We start from the raw sequence: 15,556 nt of genomic DNA, 5'->3' as shown, positions 1-15,556 counted from the left end.
TAATTCAGGTGTGATATCCAGGGTGAGATCTAAAACCTGCAGGACACGGGCCCTCGAGGCCTGGAGTTGGACACCACTGCTTTTTTTTGCCTGTCCCGTTTGGTTCTTTAGCTGTCATTGATGAGTTGATGACTGAAGGCCAACAAAGATATCCAACAGATTTACTTTACCAAGTGGATCATCACGGCTTTGTCGTATTGATCCATTTGATCAACCTTTGTTGTTATTTTTTATTTTATTTAATTTTCAGTAGTTACAAATGGAACAGACATGGCTGGGGAATAGGAAAGGGAGAAAGAAAGATGAAGGAACAGAAAAACAGAGGGGAAGAGGGACAGTGAGAAAGGACACTTAAAAAGAAAATATATCCCAGATCACCTGTTGAGAGAAAAAAAGACCCCTGCGTTTACGTATTTACCACATATTTGTCTAAATTAGGGAACTCTGTCACTGAACTAACACAGCCAACTCCCTCAGCGTGTTTGTAGTCTTGGCTCATATTGCCTTCATATTAAATTATTTTGTGCTTTTTACAGAACTTTTTAAACATTGCACTCAACAACAAACAAACCCTCCCTACTGGCCCCCAGGCCGCAAGTTTGAGACCCTGGACTGGACAGAAGCAGTATTTTAGGCTGTAAAAGCAGACAGTATCAGCTTCATATAGAATGTGCATGTAGGTTCATGCAGCTCAGTCCCAGAACAGGAACAACGCATTTAAAATCCAGTCTGTAACAAATGCAAATGTTCACATTGACAAGTCAAAAATAGCTTCAAGCGAAGACAGTTACGTTCAGGCCATCAGTCAGGACCAACATATTTAAGGAGTAATGCAGAAAAATAAGAGAATGAATAAAACCACCTGAGGTTACTGTTTTATCGTCTGTAAGATTCTGTTTTCTGTAATAAATAAGTCAAATATTTGGTTAATTAAAATACAAGTGAATGTGTTTGATTTCTTTTTTGTTCAGAGCGGATTTTACCACGCGATGTTCAGTTAATAGGAGCTACTTTTGTCTTTTAAATGTTTCATTTCACTTTCATTTATGTATAAATGTGTTAATGTTTACACACACGCGCGCACACACGCGCCTCGTCTCCTCTGCTGCCCCCTGCAGGCACCAGGAAGCCTCTGCTGAGCCTCCTGCAGCTCAACGTCAAGGTCATCACATTCACCACACCCAACACCGGAAATGCACTTTCATAATTAAATTCCTCTCATTCGTTAAAGCTATTTGACAAGTTACCTGAACATCTTTGCAATTTCCCGTTGCACTGAATTATTGATTAACTATATGATCAGCCTGTAATTGAGTCCAATCGATATTATACTCAGTCTGTTATAGCGCATGGTCTACTTTGTTCTTTAATGACCAAAAACATCATAAACGGCACCTTTAGTGTATTATTTTGAAAGTCCAGGCCGGAACCTCACCTATATCATGTTTTAACCTGACTCAGGTCGATGCTCGGGTGGTGCTGAGGACATCCTGATGGCTGAATGATGGAGTCCGTGCTGCCGTTCCCGTCGGTTTAAGACACCCCGCTCAGGAACACCACCTTTATTCAACTCCATCAGCTCACTCCCGCCCAGGTAACGTCGCGTGACTCTAAGCGGGTTTTATCAGTGCGGTCATCAGTGTCACCTGCAGAGAGACGCGCGTGTCGTTATGGTGATAGGAACCAACAAACGCGTAAAGAAGGATGCTGATGCTCGCGTTGGTTTCTGTTAATATGGAGTTAGATTCTTTTTTGTGACCACCGTGGAAATGATGCCACCTGCACACACCTGCAGGAATAAGAGACTGTTTTGGACAATTAACTGTCGTCATTTCCGCCTTTCTGCCTCGACAGTAAACATGCGAGAGCAGAGGTCACATCCTCCAGGCTCTCACATGCATCACCAGTCAACTTAAAACAGGTCCCAGCACTGTCTATGATAATGTAATGTAATATGTTGCAGGATGATAACAGGTATAGTCAACTTGAAACAGTTTTTAAATTAGTTGTAACTGATTATTTTTGAACTGTGATAAATTATTGTTGTTTATATTCACGTATTCATTGTATTAACAAAATAAAGAGGAAATAACACAGTGATATTACAGTTATATAATAAAGATCTAACATGGCTCACGTACACGCACGTGTTTGCAGTTTTTATTGTTTTATTTTGTTATTTAATTGAGTTGTTTTACTATTTTTATCTTTTTAGTTTTTATTTTATTATTATGTTACTGTTCTGTTTTTTGTTTACGTTTAATTTAAATGTCTTTGGGATGTCAGAGATGCATCTCGTCAGTAACAGGAAGTAGAGAATCTCCTTCAAACGGCTTACTCACCAAAAGTCCAAAGTTCAGAAGATTATTGACAAATTTCTTTTACAGTATTTATGAATTCATCATTTTTGCCTCACTTAAGAATTATATGCTGTAAATCTGCTGTTTTCTTGGTGTTGATGACGAACCTTTCGCAGCTGTATTTATGTTTAAGTTGTATTTTTCACGTGCGCAGCGTCATGTTGGCCAGGAAGGGCCTCCTGCCGGACGGCTTCCTGCTGACCCGGCTGGCGGAGGACCAGAACCAGCCAAACCGCAGCCGTTCGAGGTCTCAGAGAGCCCGCTTCATCACCAAGACCGGATCCTGTAACGTGGCTCACAAGAACATCAGGGAACAGGTAGAGCAGCGAGTGTTTGGTTATGGTTCAGCATGCAATGAAAGCTTCAGATGTGCAGGACTTTTCTGTTTGCTGCTCTGTGGCAGAATGTAGATAAAAAGCTACAGCGGATGGAGGGCGGAGCGTCTGGGAGCTCCACTGCGTGTTTTATCTGTTAAACATCCTTTTACTTTGATAAGCCGGAATCCAGAATAAGTTAAATGTTGTTACGGGCGATGGGAAGAAAAGGTCCGGGGGTAGAACGAGGAAAAAGAGAGGACGGTTTGCTGACGGGAGGCTTTGTGGTGTGGTTCAGGGTCGCTTCCTGCAGGACGTTTTCACCACCATGGTGGACCTGAAGTGGCAGCACTCCCTCCTCATCTTCACCTCTGCCTTCCTCTGCTCCTGGATGCTCTTCGCTATGATCTGGTGGCTCCTCGCCTTCGCTCACGGAGACCTGGAGCCCCGCGACCCCAACGGCGAGCCGGGCCCAGTCCCCTGCGTCACAGCCATCCACTCCTTCACCTCTGCCTTCCTCTTCTCCATTGAAGTCCAGGTGAGAGTTGCTTCCTGCTGATGCGGGTGTAGACTTCTGTCTTGTGGTAATCCTGGATGTTTCCCGTCTAGGTGACCATCGGTTTTGGTGGCAGGATGGTGACGGAGGAGTGTCCGCTGGCCATCACCGTGTTGATCATTCAGAACATTTTGGGGCTGATCATCAACGCCGTGATGCTCGGCTGCGTGTTCATGAAGACGGCGCAGGCCAACCGGCGAGCAGAAACACTCATCTTCTCCAAAAACGCCGTCATCGCTCCTCGAAATGGCCGCCCCACTTTCATGTTCAGAGTGGGAGATCTGAGGAAGAGCATGATCATCTCAGCCACCGTCCAGCTGCAGGTGTCCTACAACTTCACCTGAGCTCCACATCACGCATACAAAACAAAACAGCCCCAGTAATGCAAACCAATCCTGAAGATACAGACACAAAACTGAAATCTTCTCTTCAGGTGATCCGGCGGACGGTGACGTCAGAAGGCGAGGTGATCCCCGTGTGCCAGCTGGACATCCAGGTGGAGAACCCCCTCAGGAGTAACGGCATCTTCCTGGTGTCTCCCCTGATCATCAGCCACACCATGGAGCGAGGGAGTCCTCTCTACGAGCTGTCCGCCCAGTCACTGGCCTCCGAGGACCTGGAGATCATCGTCATCCTGGAAGGTGAGATCTTTACCTTCCTTTATATCATCCACCCACTGTTATCATCTTCACTGCCAACACAGAGCAGCTACCTGAACATTGCTCCAACAGAGGTCCATCATCTTGTTAATAACTTTACCTCCTGTCACTGCGTACGACTCTGGATACTGTAGCTCGGGTGAAAAATAGACTTAAATCAGAAGTACCTGACTCCGTGGTATAATTCTCAAACACGTAGCGTAAAGCAGACGACTCGTTAGTTTCAGTCAGGTTTCAGAGCTCATCACAGCACAGAAACAGCTTTAGTGAAGGTTACAAATGATCTTCTTATGGCCTCTGACAGTGGACTCATCTCTGTGCTTGTCCTGCTAGACCTCAGTGCAGCGTTCGATACTGTCGACCATAATATCCTATTAGAGCGATTAGAACATGCTGTAGGTATTACAGGTACTGCGCTGCAGTGGTTTGTATCATATCTATCTAATAGACTCCATTTGTGCATGTAAATGGAGAGTCCTCTTCACACACTGAGGTTAATTATGGAGTTCCACAGGGTTCAGTGCTAGGACCAATTCTGTTTACATTATACATGCTTCCCTTAGGCAGCATCATTAGAAGACATAGCATACATTTCACTGCTATGCAGATGACACCCAGCTCTATCTGTCCATGAAGCCAGATAACACACACCAATGAGTTAAACTGCAGGAATGTCTTAAAGACATAAAGACCTGGATGGCCGCTAACTTTCTGCTTCTTAATTCAGATCAAACTGAGGTTATTGTACTCGGCCCTGAAAATCTTAGAAATATGGTATCTAACCAGATTCTTACCCTGGATGGCATTACCTTGGCCTCCAGTAACGCTGTGAGGAACCTTGGAGTCATTTTTGACCAGGACATGTCCTTCAACGCACATATTAAACAAATATGTAAGACTGCTTTCTTCCATTTGTGCAACATCTCTAAAGTTAGAAATATCCTGTTGTTATGATTTGAATTGAACTTTATAAAGAGTCCTGCAGGCGCCTGCAGCTGTAAAGCGACACTGAATGAATAAAACTTCTGGACTGCATTACAAACAGGTTTTTGACCTTTAACCTTATATCTCCATGCACCCTCTATTTCTTCTTTAAGGTGTGGTGGAGACGACGGGGATCACCATGCAGGCGCGGACCTCCTATATACCCGAGGAGATTCTGTGGGGGAGGCGCTTCGTCTCCATCATCACGGAGGAGGACGGCAGGTACTGTGTCGACTACTCCAAGTTCGGAAACACGGTTCCCGTCCGGATGTCGTCTCTCAGCGCCAAGGAGCTCAACCAAACCAGAGGAGTCCAGGAAGGAGGGTCCGACGTCCAGCTGCAGGGATGGGGGCTGGTTCGAGCCGGCAGAGGGGGGTTCCGCAGAGGAGGGCGGGCCTACGACAGCTCCACGCCTCAGCCCTGGTACGCCCAGTCAGAGAAAGCAGAGAAGGAGGTGGAGCAGAAAGGACAGAAAAAGACAGTCCAGTTGGAGGTGATCGGACGGCAGATCGAAGAGGACGTGCTCGGAGAGCTAAGCGACTGAACACAGCGCCCGCTGCTGCACACCCAGGTGAACTGCAGTCATGTGCCTGTTAAAGCAGCGGTCCCCAACCTTATTTGCGTCATGGACCGGTTTATGCCCGACAATATTTTCACAGACCGGCCTTTAAGGTGTCGCGGATAAATACACAAAATAAAACTAGTACTGAAAAAAAGAAGATTTATTCATAACACTCGTGAAAAGACCCAGGAACACCGAGTAAACGATAAAAACGAGAACAAAATAACGCTGGAAACCGATAAAAACCCTGAAAACCAGACATTTCACACCTGAGCCTCAGCTCTCGCGGCCCGGTACCAAACGACTCACGGACCGGTACCGAGGCCCGGGGGTTGGGGACCGCTGGGTTAAAGGATGGCGATCTCCCAGAATGCAATGCACAAAGGTTTCTCAGAGCTGGAAAACATTAAATATTTGTGTAGAAGACAGAAATGAACATTATTTTAAAAACACTGAATGTTATAGAGGGAACACATGCTGTCGAAGCTCCTGTTAGTGATACTACGCATTAGAAATGTACGTTTACCGCATACAACAGACACAGGAAACTGACCACAACATGGTTTTTGTGTCCATCGTGTTCATGCTGACTATTTTAATAGACTTAACCCTGCTGAGATTTTAGGACACACTTAGCTTGTTGTCTCCTTTCATGTCCTCGTGCTTGTCTCCTCCTCTAGTTCTAAATGATTTAACAGTCACATTAAACCCTGTGTGTGTGTAAGTACTGTACACTGTAGACAAAGACACTCCCGTGAGTGCTGAGGTTTGTAGCACATCTCCTGCTGCTTTAGATCTCTTCTGTAGGGCTTGGATATGTATTTCAATATTTGTGATGTTTAATAAATATGGTTTTTTATCATCCTTTTTGTCAGGCTTTTTTGTGCTGTCTGTGACCCACAAGCTGGATTTAAAGTGCAGGTCAAGCTTTATTTTGAAAGGATTTCAGGGCAGATTCCAGGTAAAATCCTTCCTGTGAAGAAATAACCGCTTTGTCTCTGAGACTCGTGTTGAGCTGGGCTTTCAGTTAGTGTAATACCACTCTGTAACACTAGATGGTGCAATAGACCAGTGAGACAGCAGCACACACGATGCACGATGGAAGGTTCCGAGTACGAAGGGAAATTATTCATTTAATACTTACAAACGAAGTGATTTGCATGTACTCACGTTTGTGCTCCGACCCTCACATGAATATACGTGTATATATGTGATCTACTCCACGACAGAAGTCATCAGTGAGATGCTGTAAGATGAAAGGAGCAGAACCCTCCACGGAGAAGGAGACTACTCCAAGATCAAGGTAGCACAGAGGAAAAGTAGCCGACTATCGAATTTGGAGAAAGGTGCGATGTAGGAGGTGCCTACGCAGTACAGCAAGCAGTAGCGGTTTTTGATACGGGCGGTTGCCCGGGGCGGCATCGTGGTCGAGACGACGAGGCTCCAGCTACAGCAAGTAAACAAACAATAAATATAAGAGGAGTAAGAAAATAAATCTACACTTTAGGACTCGGGGTAAAGGATCAATAACAATTTAAAATTATAATTTACAGTTCGATGATTTAAAGTCTCACACAACCCGTTGAAAGGGGCGGGGCCTGCTGCTTCCAGATAGAGCACATCTCATTTATAATGTTGTAAATCCAAGGAGGATTTGTGTTCATGCTGAAGTGCAAAATTAAAACCAAGATGGACAAGAAAAGTTCAAAGCCAAGTGTGACAAGAATATTCCAGAGTAGAAAAGCGTGTGTAAAAAGGCTGTGACCATTGTTCACAGTGTGTTAGATGGAGGAGTTGTTCAGGGAGCCACAGGCAGGAATGATTTCCTGTGTCGTTCCGTACTGAGCGTGCTCCTGTGACCAGCCAGCACGTCATGGAGTAGGTGGGAGGTGTTATCCAACATTGTCTTTATCTTGGACAACATCTGCCTCTCAGACACCACCCTAACGGAGTCCAGCTCCATCCCCACAACGTTACTGGCCTTGTGGATCAGTTTATTTAGTCTGCTGGCGTCTGTGACCCTCAACCTGCTGTCCCAGCATGCAGCAGCAGAGAGGATCGCACTGGCCACAACACAGATACAACAAGATAACATTAATTAGTAGTGATAGTGAAAACTTCTGTTTACGTTTGTTAGTCACTTGGCTATGATAGTAAACATTAGACACCAATGTAGCTTACTGAAGGGAGTCACGCCCAGAGGGAGTGTTCACCCGGGGCGCCAAACAGGCTAGGACCGCCACTGACAGCAAGCTGCCCATACCTGAGGCCTTGGAAAGTGCCAAGCGGGGCCAATATGAGGACAGCACCACCAAGGCTGGAGACAGAGCAATACTGCAAGAGCGTACGGGAGAAGGACGCAACCATAACAGCAATACTCAGTGGCTACTGGATCTAAGAGCAGACCACAGCAACCTCCCCACCCAGAATGGCTTACTGAACGGCAACCAGTCCCATCCAACTACTGGCCAGTAACCTGCCTCAGTACCAGGTGGAAGCTCCTGTCAGGCATCATAGCGGCTAAGATGAACAGGCACATTCAATTCAATTTTATTTATATAGCGCCAAATCACAACAACAGTTGCCTCAAGGTGCTTTATATTGTAAGGTAGATCCTACATTAATAGATACGAGCCTATGAGCAGCACTTTGGCGACAGTGGGAAGGAAAAACTCCCTTTTAACAGGAAGAAACCTCCGGCAGAACCAGGCTCAGGGAGGGGCGGCCATCTGCTGTGATTGGTTGGGGTGAGAGAAGGAAGGCAGGATAAAGACATGCTGTGGAAGAGAGACAGAGGTTAATAACAGATATGATTCAATGCAGAGAGGTCTGTTAATACATAGTGAGTGAGAAAGGTGACTGGAAAGGAAAAACTCAATGCATCATGGGAATCCCCCGGCAGCCTACGTCTACTGCAGCATAACTAAGGGAGGATTCAGGGTCACCTGGTCCAGCCCTAACTATATGCTTTAGCAAAAAGGAAAGTTTGAAGCCTAATCTTGAAAGTAGAGATAGTGTCTGTCTCCTGAATCCAAACTGGAAGCTGGTTCCACAGAAGAGGGGCCTGAAAACTGAAGGCTCTGCCTCCCATTCTACTTTTAAATACTCTAGGAACAACAAGTAGGCCTGCAGAGCGAGAGCGAAGTGCTCTAATAGGGTGATATGGTACTACAAGGTCATTAAGATAAGATGGGGCCTGATTATTTAAGACCTTGTATGTGAGGAGCAGGATTTTGAATTCTGGATTTAACAGGAAGCCAAAACAGGAGAAATCTGCTCTCTTTCTAGTCCCTGTCAGGACTCTTGCTGCAGCATTTTGGATCAGCTGAAGGCTTTCAGGGAGTTTTTAGGACTTCCTGATAACAATGGCTTAATACACAAGTGGGGCACAGAAAGGAATTGGCAGGAATACCAGTGGAGCGAATCATCAACTACTGGTAGAGAGAGCACTCACCCAAGACTGCAAGACTAGGCTGACCAACCTGTGCACTGCCTGGATTACAAGAAGGCCTATCACTCAATGCCCCACCACCTGGATCCTGGACAGCCTGGAACTATACAAACCAGCAGGACCCCAAGAGCCTTCATCAGGAACTCAATGGGGATGTGGTGGACAACACTAGAGGCCGACTTCAAGCCCATAGCATAAGTCAGCATCAAATGTGAGATCTACCAAGGAGATGCTCTGTCCCCACTGCTGTTCTGCATGGGCCTGAACCCCTATAGGATGGCTCCGTATATCTTCAGTGTTGTCCCATGAAAAGATAAAACAAAATATCTACAAAAATGTGTGGCGTGTACTCACCTTTGTGACATACTGTTTATATAAGCTCGATGACTAATAAACAGCTGGTCATCGTTATCAAAAGTTATTGCAGTTTGAATGCTGTTATTAAGAGTGTTTGAAGTCATCACCAGTGCAGCGCACATTCAACACATCACGGAGCTCATCTATAAATCAGAGTTTATGCTTGTGGATCATGAGAATAGTCTCCCTCCACAGAGGGACTATGTAACTGGTGGATGAATCTGTGTTTTTGTTTGTTCTTTAAAAAAAAGAAGCAACACAGTTTTTTAAATATTTTTTTCTCTCGTATTTATTGTTCAATTTGCAGAATAAGAAGTGAGAAATCAGCTGACAAGGTGAAAAAGCTGTTTTTCTTTTTTTACATTTGCTTTAGTTCGTGTTAGCTTTGAAAGATGAAATCATAGGCTGTATATAAAAGATGGATGTCGCTGGAGTGACGTCACCTGCTGGTTAGTGAGGCCTGTTTGTGACGGTTCAGTCACAGAAACTCCTCCTGCTCCTCTGCGACTCTAACGGGACCAAGTTCGTGTTTTATTTTAGAAAGTTTTAGACCTGAACCTGCGACAGAGACCATTAACGAGTTTACTGAGCTGAGATCGGCTGAGCAGGACGCTCATTTTCTCCGGACCAGAGGAGGCGCCCCCTGCTGGTCATTAGAAAGAGCAGGTTGAAGGACTTTAGCTGTTCAGACATCCATCGACTTTATACAGTCTGTGGCTGAAACACTGACATGCTGCTTCACATCCAGCACCACCAGACACTCAGCAGAGACCCCAGCAGAGCCACCAGGGGCGTGACCGCGGTGCAAGCGGTGCCGGAGTTGCACAGGTTGCTGCTGCAGCATCGGTACGTGAAGGCGGAGATGGCCGGGAACATCTGGCTGAGGCGGGAGTTATCGCAGTCCGTGTACCTGATGCACTGACGGATGGTCTTCCCACCTGGAAAACCAAACACACGCACAGAAATCTGATTGGCTGACAGAGAAAATTCTGAGTGGAGCTGAAAAAGAAAAGTGCGTCCTTCATTTTTAAGATTTAGCATCAAAGTAAAATGAGCCGACTCAGCACTAATAACACAGGAGTCATAGCTCTGAGCTAATCTGGCCAGTCTCTGAACCACGAAGCTAACAGGAAGTGGTCAACTCTGGGTTAAACTGACCTCTCTCACTCAGAGAGATGCATGAGTCCTCATACGTGCACTCCTGGACGTCCTGGCAGCGTCCGGTGTAATCCTGGCACTTATAGCAGCGAAGCCCAGAACCTGAAGGAGAACGAGGAGAAGGAGGAGCGAGATTTATCGTTTTGGAAACAACACGTCAGCTTTTCATGTTCTTACTACCTATTTATTCACCAATTCATTAATTATATATGAAATATATTGAATAAATACACAAATTATTTGACTGAAATCCCCTAAAACATCCTCCTGGCGTCCAAAGAGAAAATCCCACAGACTGTATATAAAGATGGACAAAGCTTCTAGGGCTGACAAGTGAAGCCTGCATTACTTCTAATGTCCAGCAGGGGGCGGCGCCTAGAAGTGTGTTTGGACACAAGTGTGAGAGAAAGGTCGAGTCAGTGTTTTTATGGTTAAGAGTTTATAGTGTTGTGGAGTCTGTGCCACCTCTGACAGCGATGGCGAAGCGATCTACTGACCTGCTTATGTGGAGGTGTGGTAGCACCACGACGGGCAGAGCACCGCCACCTAGTACCTGAATCCACGAGTCTGAGCTCTCAGAGCCGAAATGTCCTTAAAATCGACCTTTACTCATTCCAGACTCACAAAACTGAACAAATAAAACAATTTAAAACCAAAAGCAGCCTCGACGCCCTGATGACGTGCAGGACAGATGTGATCATCTGCATACACAGATACACAACACTGAAACACTACCGACCCTGCAGCCGGGCGCACAGCGTTTCTGACTTATAAATAAAACCATTTATTGTGGCAGCGCTCGTCCTGTGAGCGACACGGTCGCAGGCTGACGTGATCCCAGCTCACGCTGTCGGCCTATCAGAGCTTTGTCCATAATGATCGAACACAGCAGTGTTTCTGACACCTTTACGTGTCCCCCTTTATTATTTAAAGAAAACTCTGAAGCTGTACTCATATATATATCACATATATCCAGTCTACACTTGTATACCTGCTCCACAGTTTCCCAGGTTGTTGCACTTCACTTGTTTGTATTATTTCTGTTGCTTTAATGGGAAACCGGGACCGTGGGTACGTAGCTTCGTCTCACCTCATGTAAACATGAGAATGACAACAAAGCTTTCTTGAATCACTGATATTCTCAGCAGAACATTTGGAATTATCCTCCACATGAGAGCAGGATCAACACCGGCAGATTCACTTCATTCATACTCAGGTCCAGTACTGACTTTTTCTCCTCTGGTAAAAACGATTAAATCTAGTTAAAGAAAAAATATTTGAAACATGGAAAAGCAGAATTCAGCCCCAGAGTTTTTACTTTAATCGTTTACAGCAGGAAGTGACCGTCAGCCTCTGAATGGATCAGCAGGTGTCTTACAGCGATCGTGGCTTCACACTCTTTCTAACTGCTATGAATCCTTCTGGCTGGTTTACGGCGAGGAGGAACTCTGACTCACCCACGCGAAGCGTCCCGAAGCAGAGCAGCAGCAGCAGCAGCTTCATGTCGTCTTCTCCCTGCAAACGAGAAGCAGAGCTGAAGTCAAAGCGGCGCCCGAGTCCGATCTGTTCCTCCGCCAACCCAAACTGAGAAACACTCTTTGTCCAGCGGACCACAAAGACTCGCTGTCTGCCTCCCCCCTCCGACAGCCTCCAGCCTCCGCCTCTCTCTGAGTCTCATCATGGATGTGTGTACGCCGTCCCCCCAGTGAAATCTAAATTACTCCTGTGTTATAACCTGCAAACATCTGAGAGCACCACAGGCGCTCCCCCTGCTTTTATTTCATCCACAGATGTGTCTGAAACGTCCTCCTCTGCTGAAGCTCTGCGCTCGGTGGACGTGCCACACCCGGACGGCTCATCATCTTCCCCTGAACCCTGTGAAGCACCTATCGTGCCTGAACTGAGTCACACTGAAAGCAAAAGTAGAAAGCACAAAGGTCAAAGGTAACGAGTGTGACCTGAAAGCTTCACCCTGATGATGTCAGGTCGCAGTGCTCCCTCTGTACAGAGTCAGGATGCTGCAGGAGAGGACGGCTTCAAATTACACGACCTTCGCGTGTCCAGTCAGCAAGCAGGAAGTGAGACGATGATTCAAATGGATCCCCGTGTGAGCCGCAGTCACTCCGTCTACAGCCTGTCCTCCCCGCCGGGCCGTGGGAGGAAGCGGTGTTGGTTTGGCATGCGAGTCTGTTTGTAGCTGCAGACGCCTCGGAGGCACCAGAGGCTCGCGCCGACCGAGTCACCGCATCCCAACCTTTAACACAAGGCCACTTTTCAACCCTGCGAGCACCCCGACGCAGGACAGCTTTTAAAAAGTGTGGAAGCAAAGAACGAGCTACAAGCGGAGAGCGATCGAGCTCAGGAAGCACATGTGAGGGAGCCAATCCGTGTTTGACGCTCTTTAACGACGGTTTGGACTCAGCGGGAGACGTCCACCAATAAGACTGAGGCCTGTCATGAAATCAATATCCTCAGTATCCTTATTTTCCTATCAGATTGTTTTATGTACTTTAATAATGACGGCTTGTAGAGCAAGGCCACTGTTGACTCACAAGGTGCTCAGCAGACGGAAGAACAGGAAGTCTTAGTGCACAGGTGTATTAACAGATAAGACACAATATAAGCAACGTTTGAAACTGTGACGTCTGAAGTACAGAAACAACATCATATAAGACACGTGGAGCTAAAAATGTTGGAGCTGGCGTTTGAGCTGTGCAGGGGTCTCTCCGGAAGATGATTGAAGAAAAAGAAATATAAATGTTTTAACACTAAGAGTCGGTTTCCTCTGTTCTGTCACGGGGACAAAAGAATCGGGTTAACATGGGGACGAACTGCACACCGCGCCTCGTTTACTGATGTCGACGTGCAAACAGAAAAATGAGTTTATTCAATATAATAATGAATTAAATGTACAGAAGGTGTGCGTTTGTAAATCAGAGTCGTTGGGAACCAGCAGCGTGCGCTGCCTGCACTCAGCCCCGCCCCCTTCCTCTCTGTGAAAGCAGTGATGATGAGGAGAGAGAGAAACCTGCAAGAAAGGAAGCGATGGGATGTGAAGCCAGAAGAGGCTCTCCACAGGAAGAAATGATAAATGAATAAGTAGATTTTTGACTGAGATGAAATAATCTCAAAAGAAGAAGAAAAGTGGTGAAGGATCATGTGATCTGGTTTTGTTTCTAAAGACGTGGCCGGGCTGCAGCGTCCAGCATCCAGGTCTGCGTCCGTTTCACTGCAGAAAAGCAGGAAATAAGTGAAAGGACCCAAAGTTCCTGTGCGCCGTTCTGACGTCACAATAGACGTAAAAGAAACATGGCTGCCACTTTTACACAGGTTACCTTAGACAGAAAGTCCGGTTTCTGACCTGTTTGACAGCTTTAAAGGGGTCAGAGGTCACAGGAGTGTGATCAGTTTATGTGCTCAATCGTTACTTCACAGAACAGAGAGCGTCCTGTTGGCTGGGCCTGGGGACACACAGAGGCTCCATTATGGTGTGGGTGTCCATCTTTAGTCCTCCTCACACCAATCCTCGGCTGGCAGCTTCGAGTGGCTTCAGTCAAAACGAGTGTTTGGACAAAGGCGTGTGTGCAGCTTCAGGCGGCAGCTGGACGTCGCACAGTCGCCCCTCTAAGAGCGGTGCCGCGCCGTGTGCCACGACCCCCAACCCTCCCGAGCTGCCTTACACGATAGCGTCCGCGCCGCTGTTTCCAGCAGAGGTTGGAGTCATGCATTGAGCTGCAGCTGAAGAAAAGCGGCGCTCCCAGGACTCTGCGTCAGAATCTGTGTAATAAATACCTGCAGTGGTGTCAGGCGTCCATCGTTTAAGTACAGTCTACATTTAGCTCCCCTCTGGTGTCTGACTGCAGGTGATGTCAGCAGCTGCAGACAAAGCGCGCTTCATTCGCTGACAAAGACGTCACAGTGAGCCGGCGTCCAGTCGCTCTCTGACTGGCTGACAGCAGCGGCTCTGGCTCCTCTGACGTGGAAGCGCTGGCAGCGTCCGGTCGCTTCCTGCCCGCCCGGGAGCGGCCGGACAGCTCGGCAGGAAAGCTGCTTTCTCTGTTTCCAGGAGACGGAGAAATACTCCAAAAAATCCAGGACAGAAACTCAGTGCTCTGACCTCTGACCCTTCAGCTCCTGCTGGGTGCTGTATATTAAAGATGGAAGTCTCTGTAGTTTTTTTCTTTCACAGAGAACAAAGATGCTTAACTTTGCTTTTAATGGGATTCTGAAGTCAGTGAAAGAGTGGGTCATACATGGGCAATTTCAACGGGCCATTACTTTGAAAGGCAAAATCAAGGCGACTTGAAATTGACTTGATATCCCCGTGATAGTGTGCACTGTTGATCTAGAGTGAAATTATCCCGTGGAAACAGCAATTTTCATTTTTAAAACATTCTGAAATAATTGAAAGAGTATATCACATATGGGCAAATTCGACGGGCCATTAATTTGAAAGGCAAAATCAGAGCAACTTGAAATTTACATGGTTTTACTGTCGGGTTGGATACTGTTGATCTAACATGGATTCATCCTGTGGAAACAGCAAATTTCAATTTAAGAGCATTTTGAAATCATTAAAAGAGTAAGTCATATATGGGCAATTTGAAAAGGCTTTTATTTTGGAAAGCAACATCAGACTAACTTGATATTGATATGGTGTCACTGTGGGGTTGGATACTGTTGATCTAAAGTGGAATTACCCTGTGGAAACAGCAATTTTCATTTTTAGAGCATTCTGAAATCACTGAAAGTTAGTGTCAAAGCTGCCGAGGCGAGCCGTGTGGTGTTGGAGGAAAGGAGGCCCCAAAATGCAGGCGATGATTGATGATTCGAGTGATGTTTATTTACAGGGTGGTGTAGTGGCAAACAGGCAGCGAGGGATGAGAGGGAACTAAAGAAACCTAAACTGGACAAACTAAATAACAAACCTGAGATGATACCGGAGAGGCGGAGAGCCGCAGACGAGGAACAGGACAGCGTGAAACACAGACGAACCGGCAACAGGCAGGAGAACACACAGGGCTTAAATACACACAGCAGTGATCCGGGGATGAGAGACAGGAGGGCAACACACCTGGAAGAAGTCAGCGCTGACGGGACGGAGGAAACGGAAACTGAACACACTCACATGAGACGGGGACCTTCAGAATAAAAC

General features: G+C 46.4%; 2 protein-coding genes and 1 long non-coding RNA gene across 4 annotated transcripts in view; 1 reads left to right on the top strand and 2 right to left on the bottom strand.

The window, feature by feature from the left end:
• Positions 1–16: 16 nt before the first annotated feature.
• On the bottom strand, positions 17–6,903 carry LOC121815463. Its single transcript, XR_006055128.1, has 3 exons — positions 6,606–6,903; positions 1,436–1,646; positions 17–274 (listed from the first exon to the last, which is right to left on the bottom strand). It is a non-coding gene; the product is annotated as an uncharacterized LOC121815463 (long non-coding RNA).
• Positions 2,519–5,568, top strand: kcnj11l (potassium inwardly rectifying channel subfamily J member 11, like). The gene is made up of 5 exons (XM_042226689.1): positions 2,519–2,677; positions 2,973–3,212; positions 3,284–3,553; positions 3,664–3,871; positions 4,987–5,568. Exons 1-5 carry the CDS (start codon positions 2,519–2,521, stop codon positions 5,415–5,417), a joined length of 1,308 nt encoding a protein of 435 aa, XP_042082623.1. The 3' UTR covers positions 5,418–5,568.
• A 2,611-nt stretch (positions 6,904–9,514) lies between the features above and the next one.
• Positions 9,515–15,556, bottom strand: part of cd59 (CD59 molecule (CD59 blood group)) — a 10,620-nt gene continuing 4,578 nt past the window's right edge. The window contains exons 1-4 of one of the 2 annotated variants that reach the window (XM_005936940.2): positions 15,330–15,482; positions 11,859–11,916; positions 10,402–10,503; positions 9,515–10,181 (exon numbers count right to left, since the gene is read on the bottom strand). In XM_005936940.2, the coding sequence (XP_005937002.1) occupies positions 9,982–10,181; positions 10,402–10,503; positions 11,859–11,904 (348 nt within the window). In that variant the 5' untranslated portion in view covers positions 11,905–11,916; positions 15,330–15,482 and the 3' untranslated portion in view covers positions 9,515–9,981. Of the gene's footprint in view, positions 10,182–10,401; positions 10,504–11,858; positions 11,917–15,329; positions 15,483–15,556 lie in introns of those variants that run through there. The other variant, XM_005936939.2, reaches the window with a different exon arrangement.

Source organism: Haplochromis burtoni, unplaced genomic scaffold, assembly GCF_018398535.1.
Source record: "Haplochromis burtoni strain Fernald_Lab_line unplaced genomic scaffold, NCSU_Asbu1 Contig_222, whole genome shotgun sequence".
In the NCBI taxonomy this organism is placed as follows: Eukaryota; Metazoa; Chordata; class Actinopteri; order Cichliformes; family Cichlidae; genus Haplochromis; species Haplochromis burtoni.
The sequence above is the reverse complement of the archived record's forward strand: the minus strand, read 5'-3'. Positions and strand labels throughout refer to the sequence as shown.